General features: G+C 41.1%; 1 protein-coding gene across 1 annotated transcript in view; it reads right to left on the bottom strand.

Annotated features, from left to right (window-relative positions):
- Window positions 1-1,086: 1,086 nt before the first annotated feature.
- Window positions 1,087-18,586, bottom strand: part of LOC124796081 (cell division cycle protein 16 homolog) — a 69,562-nt gene continuing 52,062 nt past the window's right edge. The window contains exon 6 of the mRNA XM_047260167.1: window positions 1,087-1,489. Within this exon, the coding sequence (XP_047116123.1) occupies window positions 1,329-1,489 (161 nt within the window). The 3' untranslated portion in view covers window positions 1,087-1,328. The remainder of the gene's footprint in view (window positions 1,490-18,586) is intronic.

Below are 18,586 nucleotides of genomic sequence, written 5' to 3'. Positions count from 1 at the left end.
GGAGTGGAGCTCTCTTTGCTTTCGCAGTAGTTTCCTAATTTTGTTGTTGTACCACGGTGGGTTTTTCCCGTCCCTCACAGTTTTACTCGGCACGTACCTGTCTAAAACGCATTTTACGATTGCCTTGAAATTTTTCCATAAACACTCAACATTGTCAGTGTCGGAACAGAAATTTTCGTTTTGATCTGTTAGGTAGTCTGAAATCTGCCTTCTATTACTCTTGCTAAACAGATAAACCTTCCTCCCTTTTTTTATATTCCTATTAACTTCCATATTCAGGGATGCTGCAACGGCCTTATGATCACTGATTCCCTGTTGTGTACATACAGATTCGAAAAGTTCGGGTCTGTTTGTTATCAGTAGGTCCAATATGTTATCTCCACGAGTCGGTTCTCTGTTTAATTGCTCGAGGTAATTTTCGGATAGTGCACTCAGTATAATGTCACTCGATGCTCTGTCCCTACCACCCGTCCTAAACATCTGAGTGTCCCAGTCTATATCTGGTAAATTGAAATCTCCACCTAAGACTATAACATGCTGAGAAAATTTATGTGAAATGTATTCCAAATTTTCTCTCAGTTGTTCTGCCACTAATGCTGCTGAGTCGGGAGGTCGGTAAAAGGAGCCAATTATTAACCTAGTTCGGTTGTTTAGTGTAACCTCCACCCATAATAATTCACAGGAACTATCCACTTCTACTTCACTACAGGATAAACTACTACTAACAGCGATGAACACTCCACCACCGGTTGCATGCAATCTATCCTTTCTAAACACCGTCTGTACCTTTGTAAAAATTTCGGCAGAATTTATCTCTGGCTTAAGCCAGCTTTCTGTACCTATAACCTCACTGAGGAGTACAGAAGTAACTGCACAATGTAATGTGTAAACGTCTGCTCACCACATGTTGCCATTACATAAGGGGTGATGTAGGTAGGTATGTACGCGCGCGCACGTGTGCGTGTGTTAGATACATATGTACAATTCAATTCCATTAAAATAACTTAACTAGATAATCTTCAATAACAGTAATAAAGTGAATAACAAAATTTAATATAAACAAATCAAAACTATACACATAAAACATTTTTCAGACATGGATTATAAAATATGTACACAAAAATCATTTCACAATAAATAACACATATAAAGGTTATTTACAATTTTTCTATCTTCTTATCAAATATTTCATACTACATTCAGAACATATACACTGCAAAACCGACATTGCAGTTTAAGAGGTATCTCCTGAACCTTTAAAGAAGGGCACAGAATCTGATATCAGTTATATCACAAGAGAGTTCTTTGGGGTATAAGATCAACAGTAACTACTCCAATATCCTAACAGCTGAGGTATCCTGCATTTCAACTTCAAAACTAAGGCTGCTTGTAGATGTTTCATGAAGGGATGGAAGCGCTGCCCTGTCAATGTCCAAATATGGTACAGTGCTTTGCCACAGGAAAGAATCTGCACTTGTTTCTGAAGAACCTACAAAATGCAGAACAATGTTAGGAATACACAAACAAGATAAAAGGTAGAGATTATGTTCTAAACATGCTATAAATCATGCAATGCAGATTTGTACTGATATTTATTTCCTTGACGACATTTTGTTACTGAGACCTAGGCCCCAGCCTTGGGGGCACAAATATTTGATTACCATTTCATTGCCTGCTTAAAAATTGCCAGGGTCTATGAAGACAGATATCTAAGTCTTCCAATACATTTATTTTGTAATTTGATTGCCTCCTATTCTTTTCAGATAGGAATAGCAAGCACAGCCAAACTGATTAGCCATTTTCAATCAACCGTTTCTTGAAGTGATAAACATCAGATAATTTGAACAAATCCCTCCTTGTGTTCCTTACTTTATGTGCCTTAACAAAGAAAGAAACACACACACACACACACACACACACACACACACACACACACACGCACACACACAAACCTACTACTCCTACCCCCCCTGTCCCCCCACCCCAATTGCCATAATGTTGTTATGATAGAAGATACAAGGCACAAGTTTGATAGCAGTAATCAACACCTCTTTTTACTGTCTATCTACTGTTCCCTGCCTCCTCTGCAGCTTAAGCAGATGTATTCCCTCATGACACTAATCAGATGCCATACACAATTGCCTGCCAATGTGTTACTTAATCTTGGAAAAATTTGTCGGTATGTACCTTCGTAAGTCCAAAGATGAGAGGGGAATCTGAAGCTGTGATGGCTAAACAGCAATGTCATCAGCACCCATGCATTAATGATATAATTATCACCATGGTGAAAATCTATGAAGAAAGGTCAATAAGATGGAAAACCAAGTTTCAAACCCCCCCCCCCCCCCCCCTGCCCCATTCACACACACACTCAAGAATCACGAGGCAACCATAATAAGGTGAGCTTCAGAAAAGCCCATAATAAAACCCCAATGAGACACAGCAAATAACTAGATGAAACAATGGATAAAATAACTGAAAAAAATCGTTAAAAAAGGGGACATATAACTGTGGCTAGTGGCTCGATAAATATTTACAAATAATGAGTGACCCAGCCAATTCGTGATACATTAATATCTTACGCACTATATTTTGGGAATAATTCCTGACACCACCTAAAATCTTAAAACACGAACATTTGCCTCATTATCAGTTAAAACAGAAGGCAGATCCTGTGGGAGACTCAGTTCAACCTTCAGCTTGTCATATGAAACACACTCAGTTAAAATATGTTGTACTGATAGCTGAGTCCCCCATCTCTGACATACTGGCAGCACCTCCCAATGTAAGAGGAAGCCATGTGTCAATGAGCAATGTCCCACTCTAAGCCGTGTAAGGGCTACTTCTTTGGACTATTGTGGGTGGGAGAAGATAAACCATGGTCACAGTGAAGGTTTTGTGGTTTGTAGTTTATTGTTCCTCACGTCCAGCCACTGACCCTCCCACCAACACATGGCCTTCCTGGTCACAAATGAAGTGACAGCCTGTAGAGGGACTGAACAGCAAGCAGCAGGAGGAAGGGAGCAAGCCTCCTTGGCAGCTGCATGAGCGAGTTCCTTTCCCGAATCACTATGTGCCCTGGAACCCAGCAGAAAATGCTTTCCTTGACTTGCCTTTGCAAGAGAAGAAGAGTGTCATGCACTTCTTGCACCATCCGATCTGCTGGGTACATCTGCCCAATATCAAGAAGGGCACTTTGAGAATCTGAGCAGATGAGGCATATTTTGTCATGATGCCATCTCATCCACTGCACTGCCCTCAGCATAGCAGACAATTCTGCTTAACAAACTGAAAACTGTGCTAGGAGCCCTATCCCGACGACAATGTCAGGGAATACTACAGGACAACCAAGAAAATATCCCTGCTTAGACCCATCCATGTAATAAAATCTGGATGGCAACGTAAAATCTAGTTAAATATAATTGTAAAAACATAGTCTAGGGTACAATGCTTCCTGTAACTAGTCAGTTCTAAAAGTAATCTGGGCCTCTTTAGTAGTCAGAGGGATGCCCTACTCCGCCCCTGGATTTGGATCTTAATGCCCCCCACCTGTAATAACTCAAGGCTCTCCCTTGCACGGATACCAAATGGCCTTGTTGCCAGTGGCTTATGATTGAACAATGGCTGCGCAACATAGCTGGATGCTGGTGATGTAGGAGTGGACAAAGCCCTATATGCTTGGTCAAATAGATAGCGGAGGCTGGTGCTTGCAACAGGACTCATGTGAGAGACTCCTGTCAACAGCATAATATCCTCTTGGTGAACCGCATCCAGCATTTTGAGGTATGAAGACCTTGCTGACTCATAACTCTGGCATCCGTATTCAAGCCGGGGTTGCACAAAGGGCTTATAAAATTGGAGGAGCAGATGGGGCCTCTCATCTCCCCAAGACCTGTGACTGACACATTTAAGGATGTCTAAGACCTTAAGACACTCAGGTTTTTAAGGTGTGGCAGTCAAGTTAACTTCTCATCAAAAGGAAGGCCCAAATACTTCACCTTCTCCTGAAAAGTGAGAATGGTATCTTCCAGTTTCACAACAGGTAAATTAAGATTAAAATAAACACAAATAGTTTTATCCTTTGGTGTAATACCATTCCTCCAACTGTCTCATGATCAGTTGCAATTGCCAAGTAGCCTTTGCAAGGTTGGAGGATGCACAGAAGGTGGAGAAATTATCCACAAACAAGGAACACAATATGAGTCGTTACACTGTGGACATACTGTTTATTGCAATGCAGAATGTTGTGACAATTAAAGCACTCCCTTGAGGGACACCATACTCCTGCTTAAAACAGTCAGAGAGGACAATCAAAACTTGTATCTAAAACATCTGTCAGAGAGAAGGGACCTTATGAAGGTGGGCAGATGTCCACAGAATCCCCAATGATAAAGCAGGGACAAAAAAATATGCCTCCAGGCAGTATTGTGGACCTTTTTCAAATCGAAGAAAACACTGATAAGATGTTGCTTACAAATGAAAGCATGTTGAATTGCTACACTGAACAGGGTCAGGTTATCGAGAGTGGAGTAATACTCCCCGAACCCACACGGGGAGTGACTGAGTAGGGACCTGGTTTTGAGAACCCACACTTGGCACCAACTGACCAAACGTTCCAGTGTCTTTCCTATGCAGCTTGTCGGGCTAATACTATAGGTTTTTCCACGCATTGGGAATGTCTCCTGCCACCCAAATTTCTTTCAAGAGCTGCAGGAGGACCTCCTTCGACAGTGGGTCCAACTGCTTCAACACGCTGTACATTATCAGGTCATTTCCAGGCATCATTTGTAAGGGACTTGTACAACTCTGCCATTGTCTGAGCTGTCTCTCGGCAATGTTACGACAGACCCCTGCATTTGTCCAGCTGCTACTGGCAGCCGTGAGTTGTGCCTTGAGAGCCTCCTAATGGCTTCCCACACTTTACTTGCAAATGTGGACCTATTGATGGAGTTCAGGAACTCTACTAACTCTCCCGAATTATTTGCCTCACCTTTGCACATGCCATTCGAAAGTTTGCAAGATTCTGATTTGTAGAACATTGAGTGAATCTGCACATAGCCACCCCTCCCGTCACTGACTGCAGAATGATACTGACCATTCCCCCAAGGGACAGTTCACCTCCTAGGAGTTACCACTGACTTTCGGATGGGTGCATCAGCGGCATGGTGGATAGTGGCCATAATGTGATCCAGCCAGTTCTGGATGCTGTCACACTGCTCAAAAACAGCTAACTGCTTGCAAAGCATCCAGTTAGCTTTTTTGAACAACCATATTGGTGACTTCCCTTCAGGATCTGTTCCATCAGGCAGATGAATCCAGGCTGGGTAGTAGTTGCCACCATGGAGTTCATCATCCACTCCCCACTGAGCAGTGTCTGCAAGGGCAGATGAGCAGAAAGAGAGGTCTATGGCTGTAGACGAACCCGTAGTGGTGTTAAAACAAGTAGCGTGGCCCATGTTCATCAGTTTGACATCTGTTGTGCATTTCAGATCCTCAAGTATTCCACTCTTAGGGCAAGTGGCGTTAGAACCCCATAACACAGTGTGTGCATTGAAGTCCCCTAAAAGGAGAAAAGGGCAGAGTAGTTCACTAAGAAGATGAGTGAAGACCCCACTGTCAAGAGGCTCATGGGGCGGTAGGTACAAAGAGCACACCGTGACAGTGACATGGGCCACTATCCGAACAGTAGCCACTTATATTGTTGTGGTTAAGGATGCAGGTGAGGAGTGAAAAGTGTCCCTGATGAACATTGGTACCCCACATTTCACCCTGTCACCAGTAAGGTCACCTTTTCTTCCAAGTAGAGATGTGTCAGTCTGTTTAAAATGAGTCTCTTGAGAACAGAGGCAAAAGGGTCTGTCCTGTACATGGAGCCTCAATCCCTCCAGATGAGTCCAGTATCCATTCATATTCCATTGGAGTATGGGAGCCATTTAATCAGTGTGGTCTCGATGTACCCCTGCCCTTCCACTGGGGCAGTGAGGTGATTGTGGAGCGAGATGGGGTGGAGGGGCCACCTGGGTCGGTGACGAGGCACCAACACCCATGATGTCCTCACCATAGACATGATAGAATAATGTCTGATGGCACCTGATAGAGATTTTGACCAGAATGCTGAGACCCTTTCTCTACTCCTTTTCCCAGCAAGGATGACGGGGAAAGAGGGTGGTGAGTGAAACCTTTCTTTGAATTAAGTGGGCATTGAGGGGCACTCTACTTTTGGGATGCCTGCAGGAAGCTCACTGCGAAAGCATTGCTGGCCTCATCTGTCATAGCTGCCTGGATCACAATGTCTTTAACTTTGCTTTGACATGTACAAGTGCAAATACAGGTGCTGGTGGTGGATAGTGCTACACTGAATGTTGTCTGCATCAAAGCATCAACCTTAGGAACAGGTTTCTGCACCAAGGAAGCATAAGAAGTGGCACAGACAGAGGGTTTCATCGCCTTATATTCCTCTGTGGCGTCTGTGTGGGGGATCGGCTTTGTCGCATTTATTTCCTGAATTCTGAGTACCTCTGCAATAACAGGGCGGTTTCGGCTCCAGACTGTGTGGCTCCCAGAGCAGTTAATGCAGTTTGCTGGAGATGTACAATCAGTCCAAGCTGCATGGATTGACTTTCCACACTTCCCACACGCTACTTCGCCTCTGTAACTCAATGCTGTATGACTAAATTGCTGGCAACTAAAGCAATGCATAGGGTTACAGACATAGGGCCTAACCCTCCGTGAGTATTCGTGCCATGGTGTGTTCGGGCAGCGTCAGAGAATTGAAGGTCACAATGCAGGTGGTAGTCTTCTCAATTTCTCTATTATTCTTACGTGTCCTTTGCCCCACATCCACTATCCTCTGTGATGCCCATTCTTGTTCAAGTTCAGCAAAATGTCATGGCAGGTGGCCACACCTTTGTCAAAGTTGAGAGAGATATGCAACTCAACAATGATGTCACGATCACCCACTTTTTGTGACTTCCTAAGCAGTTCCACCTGCTTTGCCGGGGTACACTTGACCAGCAATGAACCATTTTGCAACTGCTTCATAGACTTAAGGGTACCAGTAAGCCCTACTAAGCCTTTATGGATATAGAAGGGGACAATTTTTCAAAGGTCCCCACCTTCCTCTTGATCACTACAAAAGCATTCTGATTCATGACTTCTTGAGCCATGTTACTAATGTGAAGTTGATTATCAGGAGGATTAGCCCCTCTCATTCTTTTGCATGAATGGGTGTGAGTACTCCCAGGCAGTACATCTGTTACACTGGGAAGAGAAGAGGAAGACTTTGAGGGTTCTCTCTCAGTCCCACAAGCAGCTAGAGAAATAAGGGTGCTCTCAGAAAGAGTCCTGCATGCCTGAGTAAGCCTTATACAATTGAGGTGCGGAGAGTTCCCCAAAAACACAACATTTCACAGCTGGGCCACACAGTGGTCGCTGATGTATGCCCAGAACTTAGAGTGACGATGACTGGTGTCACTTACCAGTCCACAGCTCAGGAACCCCAGGGTCGCCGAGCCCAGCAAACAAATGCTGAACCCTTGAAGGCATGAAGGAGAAGCACTGACAAAATAATTTACGTACAGGAAAGATGAGACAAGATGAAAAAGAAAGGAAGAAAAAGTGGTCCACAAACAAGAAAATAAAATTGGCCAGAAAAGAGATGATAATATGACAACAAAATGTGTTAAAAAGGTAAATTAAAGAAAAAATTTGTTAAATACGAGACTTTGGATAAGGGAAAACGAGGGAGGCATTTGAAAATTAGATAGAGAAATGAGACTGAGACAAAAAAGGAAGATAAATTCGGGAAGGTCGAGTTAGGAAGGATGGGAATATGTAAGCTCAGATATAGCATCTGGCTACCAAGACTTACAGGATAATGGGATGATTGTGATACCACAGAATGGCTCAAGGCCTATACAAACCAGAGAAGTTGGCAATGAGAAGGAATAATATGATATGATTGCATGAGCCATGAAGCTACTGTTAACATTGTCCGAGTTGAAGACAACAGCATGTTCCGCTACTGGGTCAAGAAAACTTGTCTGTTGCTGGATGCAGCCTGCCAATGACAAGTGGATGCTGATCACATAGCACACTAGCTGCAACAAAGCTAGAAAATAATTTGACTTCATTAAAAGATTGCTCTAATATGAGATGCCTGTGACATCCAAGTTAAACCATACACTGCAGGCTGAAAATCTCCTATGTAGGAACCAACGGTGATCCCACATATGAAATCATCAAAACGACCACGGATGATGTTGTGTTCCTTAACTTCCAGAAGGTTTTTAACAGCTTCTCACTGAATGAAACACAAGCATATTGAAAATCAGACCATCTTTGTGAGTTGATTGGAGAGTTCTTAACAATTGCCAAATCATATTTCATGCAGAGGAACCTTCAAATATAAAAGTAACTTCTAGCATACAGTTACTGCCCACTATATTCCTAATCTCATTCCTTCAGCATCCCCTGACTTAAAATCATCAGCAAACCCTAAAGATTTTATTTCCTCTTTGTGAACTTTAATTCTCTTTCCAAATTTCCCGTAAGTTTTCCTTACTGACTGAGTTATGTACAGACTGAATAACATGGTGGATACGCCCTGCCTCATTGCCTTCTCTCCCTTAGAGATTGAATTTTTATAATTTTACAATTACAGTAACTTTACAAGGAAGTAAGATGATGATGCTAGACTCTTCTTAGTGTCATGCTCTTTGAAATTAACAATAAACTTACACTTATAAGCCATAATATATTGACTGCCTCTTAGTAGCAGGCTGGCCCAAGTCTGTAATGTAATACAGCTGCTTTTCTGCATGGCATGGATTTGACAACTCCTAGATTGGTTTCTGAGGGTATATGGCACCAGCTGTCTATGCAGAATAGAAGTCTGCAAATTGGGCATTTTGCTCGCTCATACACACTTGAGTCCACTGTGCTCAGACACAGGTCGCTCAAGTACAAATGCTCAAAGCCGGCAGGCTATTGTTGAATGAGGGGGAGGGCTTTGCCATTGTTGCAACAATTTTAGTAGTAACTTTGTGTCTGAAGGCTGGTGCTGCTTCTGAAATACTCCCACCAGCCGATGGAACTACACTCAGATCACTTTAGTTACAATGTGGACATACAATGAGGCAATAAAAGCCATGGAATACCTCTTAATATTGTGTCAGACCTCCTTTTGACCAGATTAATGCTGCAACTTCATGTGGTATGGACTCAACAAGTCACTGGAAGTTCCCTGCAGAAACATTGAGCCATGCCAGTCCGTAATTAGGAAAGCGTTGCATGAACTGACCTGTAGGTTACGTCCCATAAATGTTTGATGGGATTCACGTCGTGCGATCTGTGTGGCTAAATCATTTGCTCGAACTGTCCAGAATATTCTTCAAACCAATTGTAAATAAACAGCAATGGCCTGCTAACAAGGCACATGTCATCCATAAAAATTTCTTCACTGTTTGGGAACACAAAGTCCATGAACGGCTGCAAATTATCTACAAGTAGTTTAACATACCCATTGCCAGTCGATGATTGGTTCAGTTGGACCAGAGGATCCAGTACATTCTGTGTAAATATAGCCCATACCATTATGGAGCCACTACCAGCTTGTACAGTGCCTTGTTGACAACACGGGTCCATAACTTCATGGGAGCTGCATCACACTCGAACCCTACCATTGGCTCTTACCAACTGAAATTGGAACTTATCTGACGAGGCCGTGGTTTTCGAGGCTTCTGGAGTCCACCAATATGGTGTGATGCAGTTGATTCGTGCTGTTAGCAAAGGCACTGGTGTCAGTCGTCTGCTGCCATTGCCAATTAACACCAAGTGTCACAACATATACATCTGTCATACGTCCCACATCAATTTCTGGAGTTATTTTACTTGTTGCTTGTCTGCTAGCACTGACACCTCTACACAAAAGCCACTGCTCTTGGTTGTTACAAGAAGACTATCGGTCACTGTGTTGTCCGTGGTGAGAGATAATGCCTGAAATTTGGCATTCTTGGCACACTCTTGATACAGTGATATCGAAATATTAAATTCCCTAACTATTTCTGAAAGGGAATATCCCTTGCTTCTAGCTCCAACTACCATTACGCATTCAAAGTCTGTTAATTCCTGATGTGCAAAACCATAATCATGACGGAAACATTTCACATGAATTACCTTAGTACAAATTTGTGACACTACTGCCATCTTTTCATGTACAGATGTCTAGCTAGTGAATTTTGTCACCTCAGTGCCTGGGTGTTAGTGTCTTAATCATGACACATCACTGTAATTCATAAGAGAAAACAGCTTACGTTATGCAACAGCGAAAATTTGGAAACAGTTTGGACTCTGAGGAAAACTATGGAACTACCAACGTTTTTAATGTTGGTAATGAAAAATCACATTGCTGTTTTTTATAACAACATGTGTTTTATTGATTCAAATCTACATACGTGAACTAGACCATCTAAGAAATTAGAAATCTATCAGGAACAAAATTTTCTCCAAATTATTCTGTTACCGTAATTACAATGAATCGACTTGTTTCAGATCAAGACCGCTTTGTAGAACCGACAAAAGTTTACATGCCACACTGAAATTTCTTTCACTAGACAAATTTGAGGCTGGAACACAAAACATTATTCTTGCTAAATTAGATAGCTTGGGAAAAAGACTACTGTTACGCTTTCATCTCTCAAGCTGGTCATCGTTGTTACCACTATCCATCTGAGTTAAATAAAAGTCAACCTCACTGGCACACTGAGTATGCCATGGCCCACAGTCTAGTCACTCTGAAAAGAGAGATCCCATTGAAACTTCCTGGCAGATTAAAACTGTGTGCCGCACTGAGACTCGAACTTGGGACCTTTACCTTTCACGGGCAAGTGCTCTACCACCTTAGTGATCCAAGCACGACTCATGCCCCATCCACACAGCTTCACTTCTGCAAGTACCTCGTCTCTACCTTCCAAACTTCACAGAAGCTCTCCTACAAACCTACCCAAGTTCAAGTCTCTGTCCGGCACACAGTTTTAATCTGCCAGGAAGTTTCACATCAGCGCACACTCCGCTGCAGAGTCAGAATCTCATTCTGGAGAGACTCCATTTTTATGGCTTAGAACTACTTAAACCTAACCAACCTAAGGACATCAATCACATCCATGCCCGAGGCAGGATTTGAACCTGCGACCGTAGCAGTTGTGTGGTTCCGGACTGAAGGGCCTAGAACCGCTCGACCACCACGGCCAGCCCTAAATAAATAATTACAGATATCACAAAAATAGAGTAATATATTGCTGCCACGTTATAATTTTGTTCTAGCTTCTGAAGAACTGGTATTTTGTCACTTATTTGGGGCATGTGTATTTAATATCTCATCTATATCAGAAACAAACATTTTCAGTAATTGGTAGGGCGACTACAGAAATGTTACTATTCTGTGCAACACCTGGATTTCAACTTTTTCTTCTGTGAGACAGAGACAGCATTCTTTCAACATTTGTAGTATCTACATCTAACAGATGATAATATGACAGTTGTACTGTACTGCCAAATGCTAGTGATACTGAAACTGGCACCTTGCAATTAAATTATGTCATTCACTGAACACACAGCACATATTAAACAAGAAAACTGGGGCTACTGTAATTTAAACATACTTGTTTATCTTCAGGCCCTGCATTACAATGCAGCTTTTCAGTTCCAACCCACAATAAAACAAACTGTATTGTTGGAAACTTCTTGAATTCCAGTACTCCTATTGCATCTTTTAGTGGCTCTAAAAACGTCATGTTCTTTTACAGTGTTGTGGTCATAATTAGTAAGTTTTTCAGAGAAACTCTTTCTGGAAGCATTTGCATGATTTTATCGTACTGTCCAAGTACAGATGGTAGCACTCTAAACACGTTGTTCCATCTACTTTCCATTTCTTGCTCCAAGCTAGTCTGTACTTAATTCATGTCACCAGTTTTCTTCATGAAATAGACGGTAAGTATCTTTGGCAGTATAAGTCATGGAATAAACCACTGAAACCTGATTTATTAAATAATAATCACTGAAAATGTGTTTCAAAACATGTGTAAGGCTTGCATAATGCTGAAAGGCTGCAGCGCCTTGCATATATTAGCAACCTAGTCAGTGACAAATGAAATCTTATTAAGATGCTAAGATGCTGGGGATTTATTCCTAAGAATTTGAATAATGTTCTCCCAATGTATTTCTTAATAAATTCCTCCCCCCCCCCCCCCTCTCCAATTATGCTCTGGGGAACATTCACATGGGCATCCATGGGTCCAGTAGAGCTCATGCAAGGCACAATGACAGACAAGGAGTTTTTTGTTATGGTTTTCGGGCGCAAAACTGCTGTACACTGGTTGCAGACCACACACATTCCTTCATGATGACCATGCTTCCCGATGGCAGTAGCATTTTTCAGTAAGATAATGCAGCGTGTCACAAGGACAGGAGTGTGATGGAGTGGTTTGAGGAAGAAAGTGGTTGGTTCCAATTGGTGCACTGGGCGGTATTGTGACCTTCCTGGGGCAGTTTTCGAAATGTAGACTTCTTAAAACGTTATTTTAACATTTTTCAGAGAATTTTAGAAGTGTGAATACAACATTTATAATACTGGTAATAAAGAAATTCTATCATACCACATCTCAAAATCTGTGGTTCAGACTATATGGGGTATTGGTGCATATCGTCACAAATGAAGCATTGGGTGAAAGTGTGAAAATGAAATGAAAGATAGGGAATGAACCCATAACAGTGCTTAAGAGCATGCACTATCTCTTACTCGGTAGATATGGTCATTGTAATACTATAACAGTCTCAACAGCTTTGCCCATATGACAGATGGCAGCAGAACTTTACAGCTCACTGTCGGCGTCAAAATTTCCACAAAGTGGATCACGAGCAGAGCAGTGCAGAATGTTAACTGAGAACCTCTTGGCCTCAAATTTCATGAGAGGCTGAAGGCCAAATACATTCAGTGACACCGCAGCTGCTGTAAACTGATGACGAGGGGAAGAGATGAGGAAGAATAAGTGTGCATTGTGAGAAATAGGGTCATTCTGGTTTAGCTCTCTCCGCTGACAATCTCCTTTGCGTGAGCAATATATTCACTTACCACAATGAGCCACGAATTTGAAAAGGTGTCCACTGCAAAATAATTACAGTATTGTTTACCATGCTAAATTTTCAGCTGCACAGTACCTGTGTTGCTGTGTTGCTTTCCTCTCCTGTGCACTTGACACCTCTCCGTCCCATATTCCTATCCCATGCACTTGCTGCCTCCCTCCCATCCGTCAGCCACCCATCCCTCTATCCTCCCTCCCACTCCACACCTCCTTTCGTCCATCACCCCATTCTACGTGGTACAATTCCTCAATGTAGCTGGAGAGAGAGAGAGAGAGAGAGAGAGAGAGAGAGAGAGAGAGAGAGAGAGTCTGTCCTGTAGCCTGAAAAGTGATTCACCTGAAACCATACTCCTGTGCCTTTAAGTTCTAATGAAGTATAGGAGCCATTAGATAAATGGGTTTTATCCTTCCCCCTATTTTTCAGCTGGCTCTGGTTCTGTGGCGGTGAGGACTTAAGTCCAGGGATTGGTTGGTTCCATGAGGCAAATTAAAATTTTTTAGTTCTAGTGGCCAAATAGTCATTGGATTTGGTAGATAAAATTAGATCTGTATTGCCTTTTGGCATAGGATCTGCTTTTTTCCGGCTTCCAATTTTTATTTTGGAGGAGCTATGAACTTTTTGCACCAGCAGATACATCAATCTATTTTTCTGAGACTACCTGCTCATATTTATGGTATTCTCTGGCTGTCTGCAGGAGATTGCGAGTATCACTTCAAGCACAGTTTTGCACTGGATAGTAATACTATTCTGTATCTGTCTCATGTCATCACTATTCTTGATCCTTTTTTGACAGTCAAAGTGTGTGAGCTTGTGATAGTGAATCGAAGTACCTTGTAGGCCTTTTTTGTTTTGGCATATGATATTACTGGTGAACAGCTTTGGCACATTTCCTGCAAGTAGCTACATTTTGCATTTTGTGCTACTTGAGAGGAGCAGGCTATGCATTGGCACCATATTACCTCATTAACACTTCAAACAACACTACCCTCCTTGTGCACTCATCACAGTCACCTACACTGAAACCATTACATGCACAACAAAACATTCATGCTTCACAAAGGAAAGGTGCCGAATGGGTGCAATCAAGAAACCCTTTCCATTTATGTGGCTGAACCACTAGGTGATCCCCGCCACCAATGCCATACAATGATTACTTGTACGTTAATCCGCTGATTAAGAGGACTCCTGGATATCAGTTCATAAATGCAGAAATTAATGTGTTTGATTGGACAAAATATGTTTCACATTTAAAGTTTCATTTCCAATTAGGCCTGTTCTTGGTGGATGTTGATAATTATATCACCGTTAAATAATTCCGATACGTCCTTCGACTTTACATAATTCTGGTTCAGCTTGTCCACTGACAAATCACTAGGCTACCTAGAAAATAAACATGCATATAAATTTCTATTATATGATGATGGTGCATTGTCTGCAGCCTCCCAGTATATGTGCCTCTAATCTGTTTGACATCTCCTCTATAGTCACTCATTTCAAATTTTGTTAACATTTTAAGGAGGATATGAAGTACAAGCTTTTCGCAAAATGGATATGCTCAAAAGTGAATGAGCAACTGATGAAGAATATGCAAATAATAAATAAATAAATAATAAGACTTCATGGGCCAGGCCTTGTCATGGCAGGGTGGCTCAGTACTCAGTGATCAGACAAGGCAGGGAAGCTGAGCTTCCTGTCATGGAAGACGAGAGGGGAGGCATGCTAGTCTACAATGTGAGATTTTCAACAGCAATGAAGGCAGCAAGGAAAACCACTAATATGGTAGAACTGGTGGGATAGAGATCCTGTGAAATCCACTTTGCATCTGAGATGTAGCAAATGGCAAAGTGGTCAACATCTGATCACCGGAGGTGTGGCAGGAATTCTTGTTATGTAGCTAATACTACAGACTTTAAAAACTGGTCTTCAGTCCAAAACTTGAGATAGTCAAGTACCTTGAGGCACGGCAGCAATCAGTCTTTTACTCCAGGTCATAATCCACTTCTACTAAGAACAGTACTACCAGACTATTGAATTCTGGGGCATCTGCACCTACACACAGAGGGAGTTGGAGTCCTTTAGCCAACTTTGCCCACACACCAAAACCTTTTTCGACACACTAAATACAAAAAGTATCTCAAGAGCAAACCCTGAATGAACAAAGAATGCAAACACAGGCACACTGATGAAAAGGCAATGGATTTTGGGAACTACACAATTTCAAAAGTAAAACAGACAAACAATTACAGAAAAAACGCTACTTTTAAGGGTTACCTTTGCAGTCAAACAGGAGATACTCACCTGCAAAACAAATGTGATGCCTGTAAATAACAGGCTAATGAAAATCTCCCCTGAAGTGTGAAAGTAGAACATACACACTAATCAATGCACACATCCCAGTCCATATTGAAAATAAAGTCAACTACAAAAAGATAGACAAATAACGGAATGCTAGAAGAAACAGTATCTAAATTTCCACAAAAACATGCCAAAATCCTACATGATGATTTCAATGCACAGCTAGGCAAAGAATGAAAGTACAGAAAAACAATTGGAAAATTAACAGCACATAAATGGACCAACCAAAACAGATGAAGATTAATCAAACTCTGCAAACATCTCGACACACTTAAAAAAAAAAAAAAAAAAAAAAAAAAAAAAAAAAAAAAAAAAAAAAAAAAAAAAAAAGAGAGAGAGAGAGAGAGAGGATGATATGGAGATCACCAAGCTCACCCATAGGTGACCAAGCAGCAATCTCTTATTCAAACCACTAAGAAATTATGACCATCCATGTCAAAGAGAGAGCAAATGTTAACTCAGCCATTACCTGACAAGAATAGATTTGACACTAACCAGGTCCAATCACATTTCCCAGAAGCAGACAAACCGTTTGCAACAACTGCAAAAGCAAATTGACCAAAACAGCGCAAACACTAATTCCTCTGTAGAACAGGAAAAAGCAATGTTGGTGGAATGACGAATGTTGAGAATGCAATTCAATACAGACAGAATGCATACAACAATAAGACAGCAATAAGACGGAAGACTACTACAGAACAGTCTTGACAGTGAGGAAAGAGAGCCAAGTTAATCTTGAAGACCAAAAGGAAATATGAAAAGGGTGAACTACCGTATTTTACAATGCTATGATCTATAAGACGGACCTCAATTTTTAAGCAATTTTTTAAATAAAATTTTTGCCTTTTTTGTTATTAGACTGCAGGGTCAAACTAAAAAAATTATTAGTTTATAGAACTGAACTGAACTTTAGAATCCCTGAAAATCATTATCTGAACTCTCTTCTTCTTCTTCTTGTTCTCCTTCTTCCTCATCACAATTGTCCTCTTCATATATAAGAAGGTTTTCACTGCCATCAAGAGTATTACTTATGCAGCATTATTTAAAAAATTTAACAATATGTCTTCTCTCACTGTAGACCACTGGCGCTCTTGTTTGATTGTAAGTCATTTGAAAGCTCCCTTCAGCATGAATTCATGTTGGATTTCATCCATCATCCATTTGTTCCATTCCTCTCTAGTACACACTTTAAATGGTTTATTTATCAAGACATCAAGAGATTTCAATAGTGAAGTAAGTCCTCTTGGCATAACAGCAAGCTATGTATTTCCTCATCTCAATTCCTCTTCCACAGAATTTTTCAACTGACTACCAAACTGATCTAGCACACAAAGAGAACTTAAGCTTAGTATCATGAGCACAACATCAAGGACAACAGCGTAGTGCATTTTTTCATGTCCATCCTTCCTTCTCTCCCACACTCTGTAAGTTCATAATTTCATACCAGCCTCATCCATCCAACCCCTGTCATGTATGTGAACAACACTTGGCAGTATGTAGAAGGTTTTGGCATTATTTTGTGCTGAAAAATGATCACTGGATTAAGTTTAGTACTGTCACAACAACATGAAAGGACAACAGTGTAGTGCATTTTTTCATGTCCACTTATTTTTATAGTTACCGTTTTAGCATCTTTCATGGCAAAAGTTCTGTTATTCTGCACATCAAATGCCAGAGGAGTTTTTTCCACCTTCACTATTTGGCTTAGTTCCACACTGGTTTGCTTTCAATGTTGAATAATAAAGTGATAGAAGATAGTATTTTCTCTTCATACTCTTGTGGCATCTTCTGAGACTTTTTGGTTTTGGTTCGCATGCCAAGTCCATGACGCTTCATAAACCTGTAGCACCAACCACCTCCACCCTTAAAGTCTGTTAACTTCCGCCATAGGGCTAGCTTATGAGGGTTTGAATCATTTTTGTATTAATTCAAATGCCATTTTGATGGAGTCCTTGAATCGATTTCAAAATGTCATCTACTAGTTTTGCCCATTTTGCATTCAGTCCTCTATTTGCACATTTAGTCGTCCTCATTTTTTTCAGTTCTTTATTCGCCCGCCAATTGTGAATGGTTTTTCTGTCAGTGGAGTACCAAAATGCTGCTCAGCTACTCAGTTTCCTGCATATGCTTTCTGCATTACTTTCAATTTATAGCCCACATCATATGAATACATTTGATTTTTTTCCATTACGAAACGAGCTACTAACAAAAATACTGTACTGTTACCGATAACAGAAATCACTTTCAATTCAAGTCCACTACACCACTGACTGCAATGGTACATCGTAGGCTAGACAGTGTTCTAAGTTTGTGAGGCTGGGTGGGAGGGAGACAAATGTTAGCAAGCTTGTGAGTCCCCGCACTCATATCAATTTCGAGTATAAGATGCACCTGAATTTTGGAGGCAATTTTTCAGAGAAAAAAGTGCGCCTTATAGTCTATAAAATATGTTACTTGAAATCGAGAATGTCTTTGAAAGAAGTAACACATTAAATTTCTATAAGAACTGCAAAACTAAGCTCACAGGATAACTTACCAGATATTTCAAAGAACTACTAAACTGCGGAGAAACAGCGCAAAGATTCCCACTACAAGAACCAAAGGACACTAATCCAAATTCATTACGGCCAAATGAGGAAGAAATTGCTAGACTGATAAAAAGACTAAGAAACAAAAAAGCATCAGGGAAGATGGAATTGTAGCAGGAATCCTCAAATCACTAGGCTCAAATACCATTAAAGAAATTACCCAAGTGATGCAAAACATTTGACAAAAGGAACTGATTCCTGAAGATCAGAAAAATGAGTACATTCAACCATTACACAAGAAAGAGGTGTAAATAATTACAGGGGAATCTCACTAATATCAATTGCATACAAAATTCTATCCCAGTGCCTTCTTGACAGAGCACAGAAACAATATGAAACAAAAATCTGAGAGCACCAGGCAGTATTGAGACCAGGCCACTCACGCCCAGAGCAAATCTTGAACCTAAAGCTAATCCTAAGACAGCAGAGAATTTGTGACAAAAATTTGGTCTGCACATTTGTTGCCTTCATAAAAGCCTATGACTCAGTTGACTGTGAATTAT

This window comes from Schistocerca piceifrons, chromosome 4 (genome assembly GCF_021461385.2).
Source record: "Schistocerca piceifrons isolate TAMUIC-IGC-003096 chromosome 4, iqSchPice1.1, whole genome shotgun sequence".
NCBI classification, from domain to species: domain Eukaryota; kingdom Metazoa; phylum Arthropoda; class Insecta; order Orthoptera; family Acrididae; genus Schistocerca; species Schistocerca piceifrons.
The sequence above is the reverse complement of the archived record's forward strand: the minus strand, read 5'-3'. Positions and strand labels throughout refer to the sequence as shown.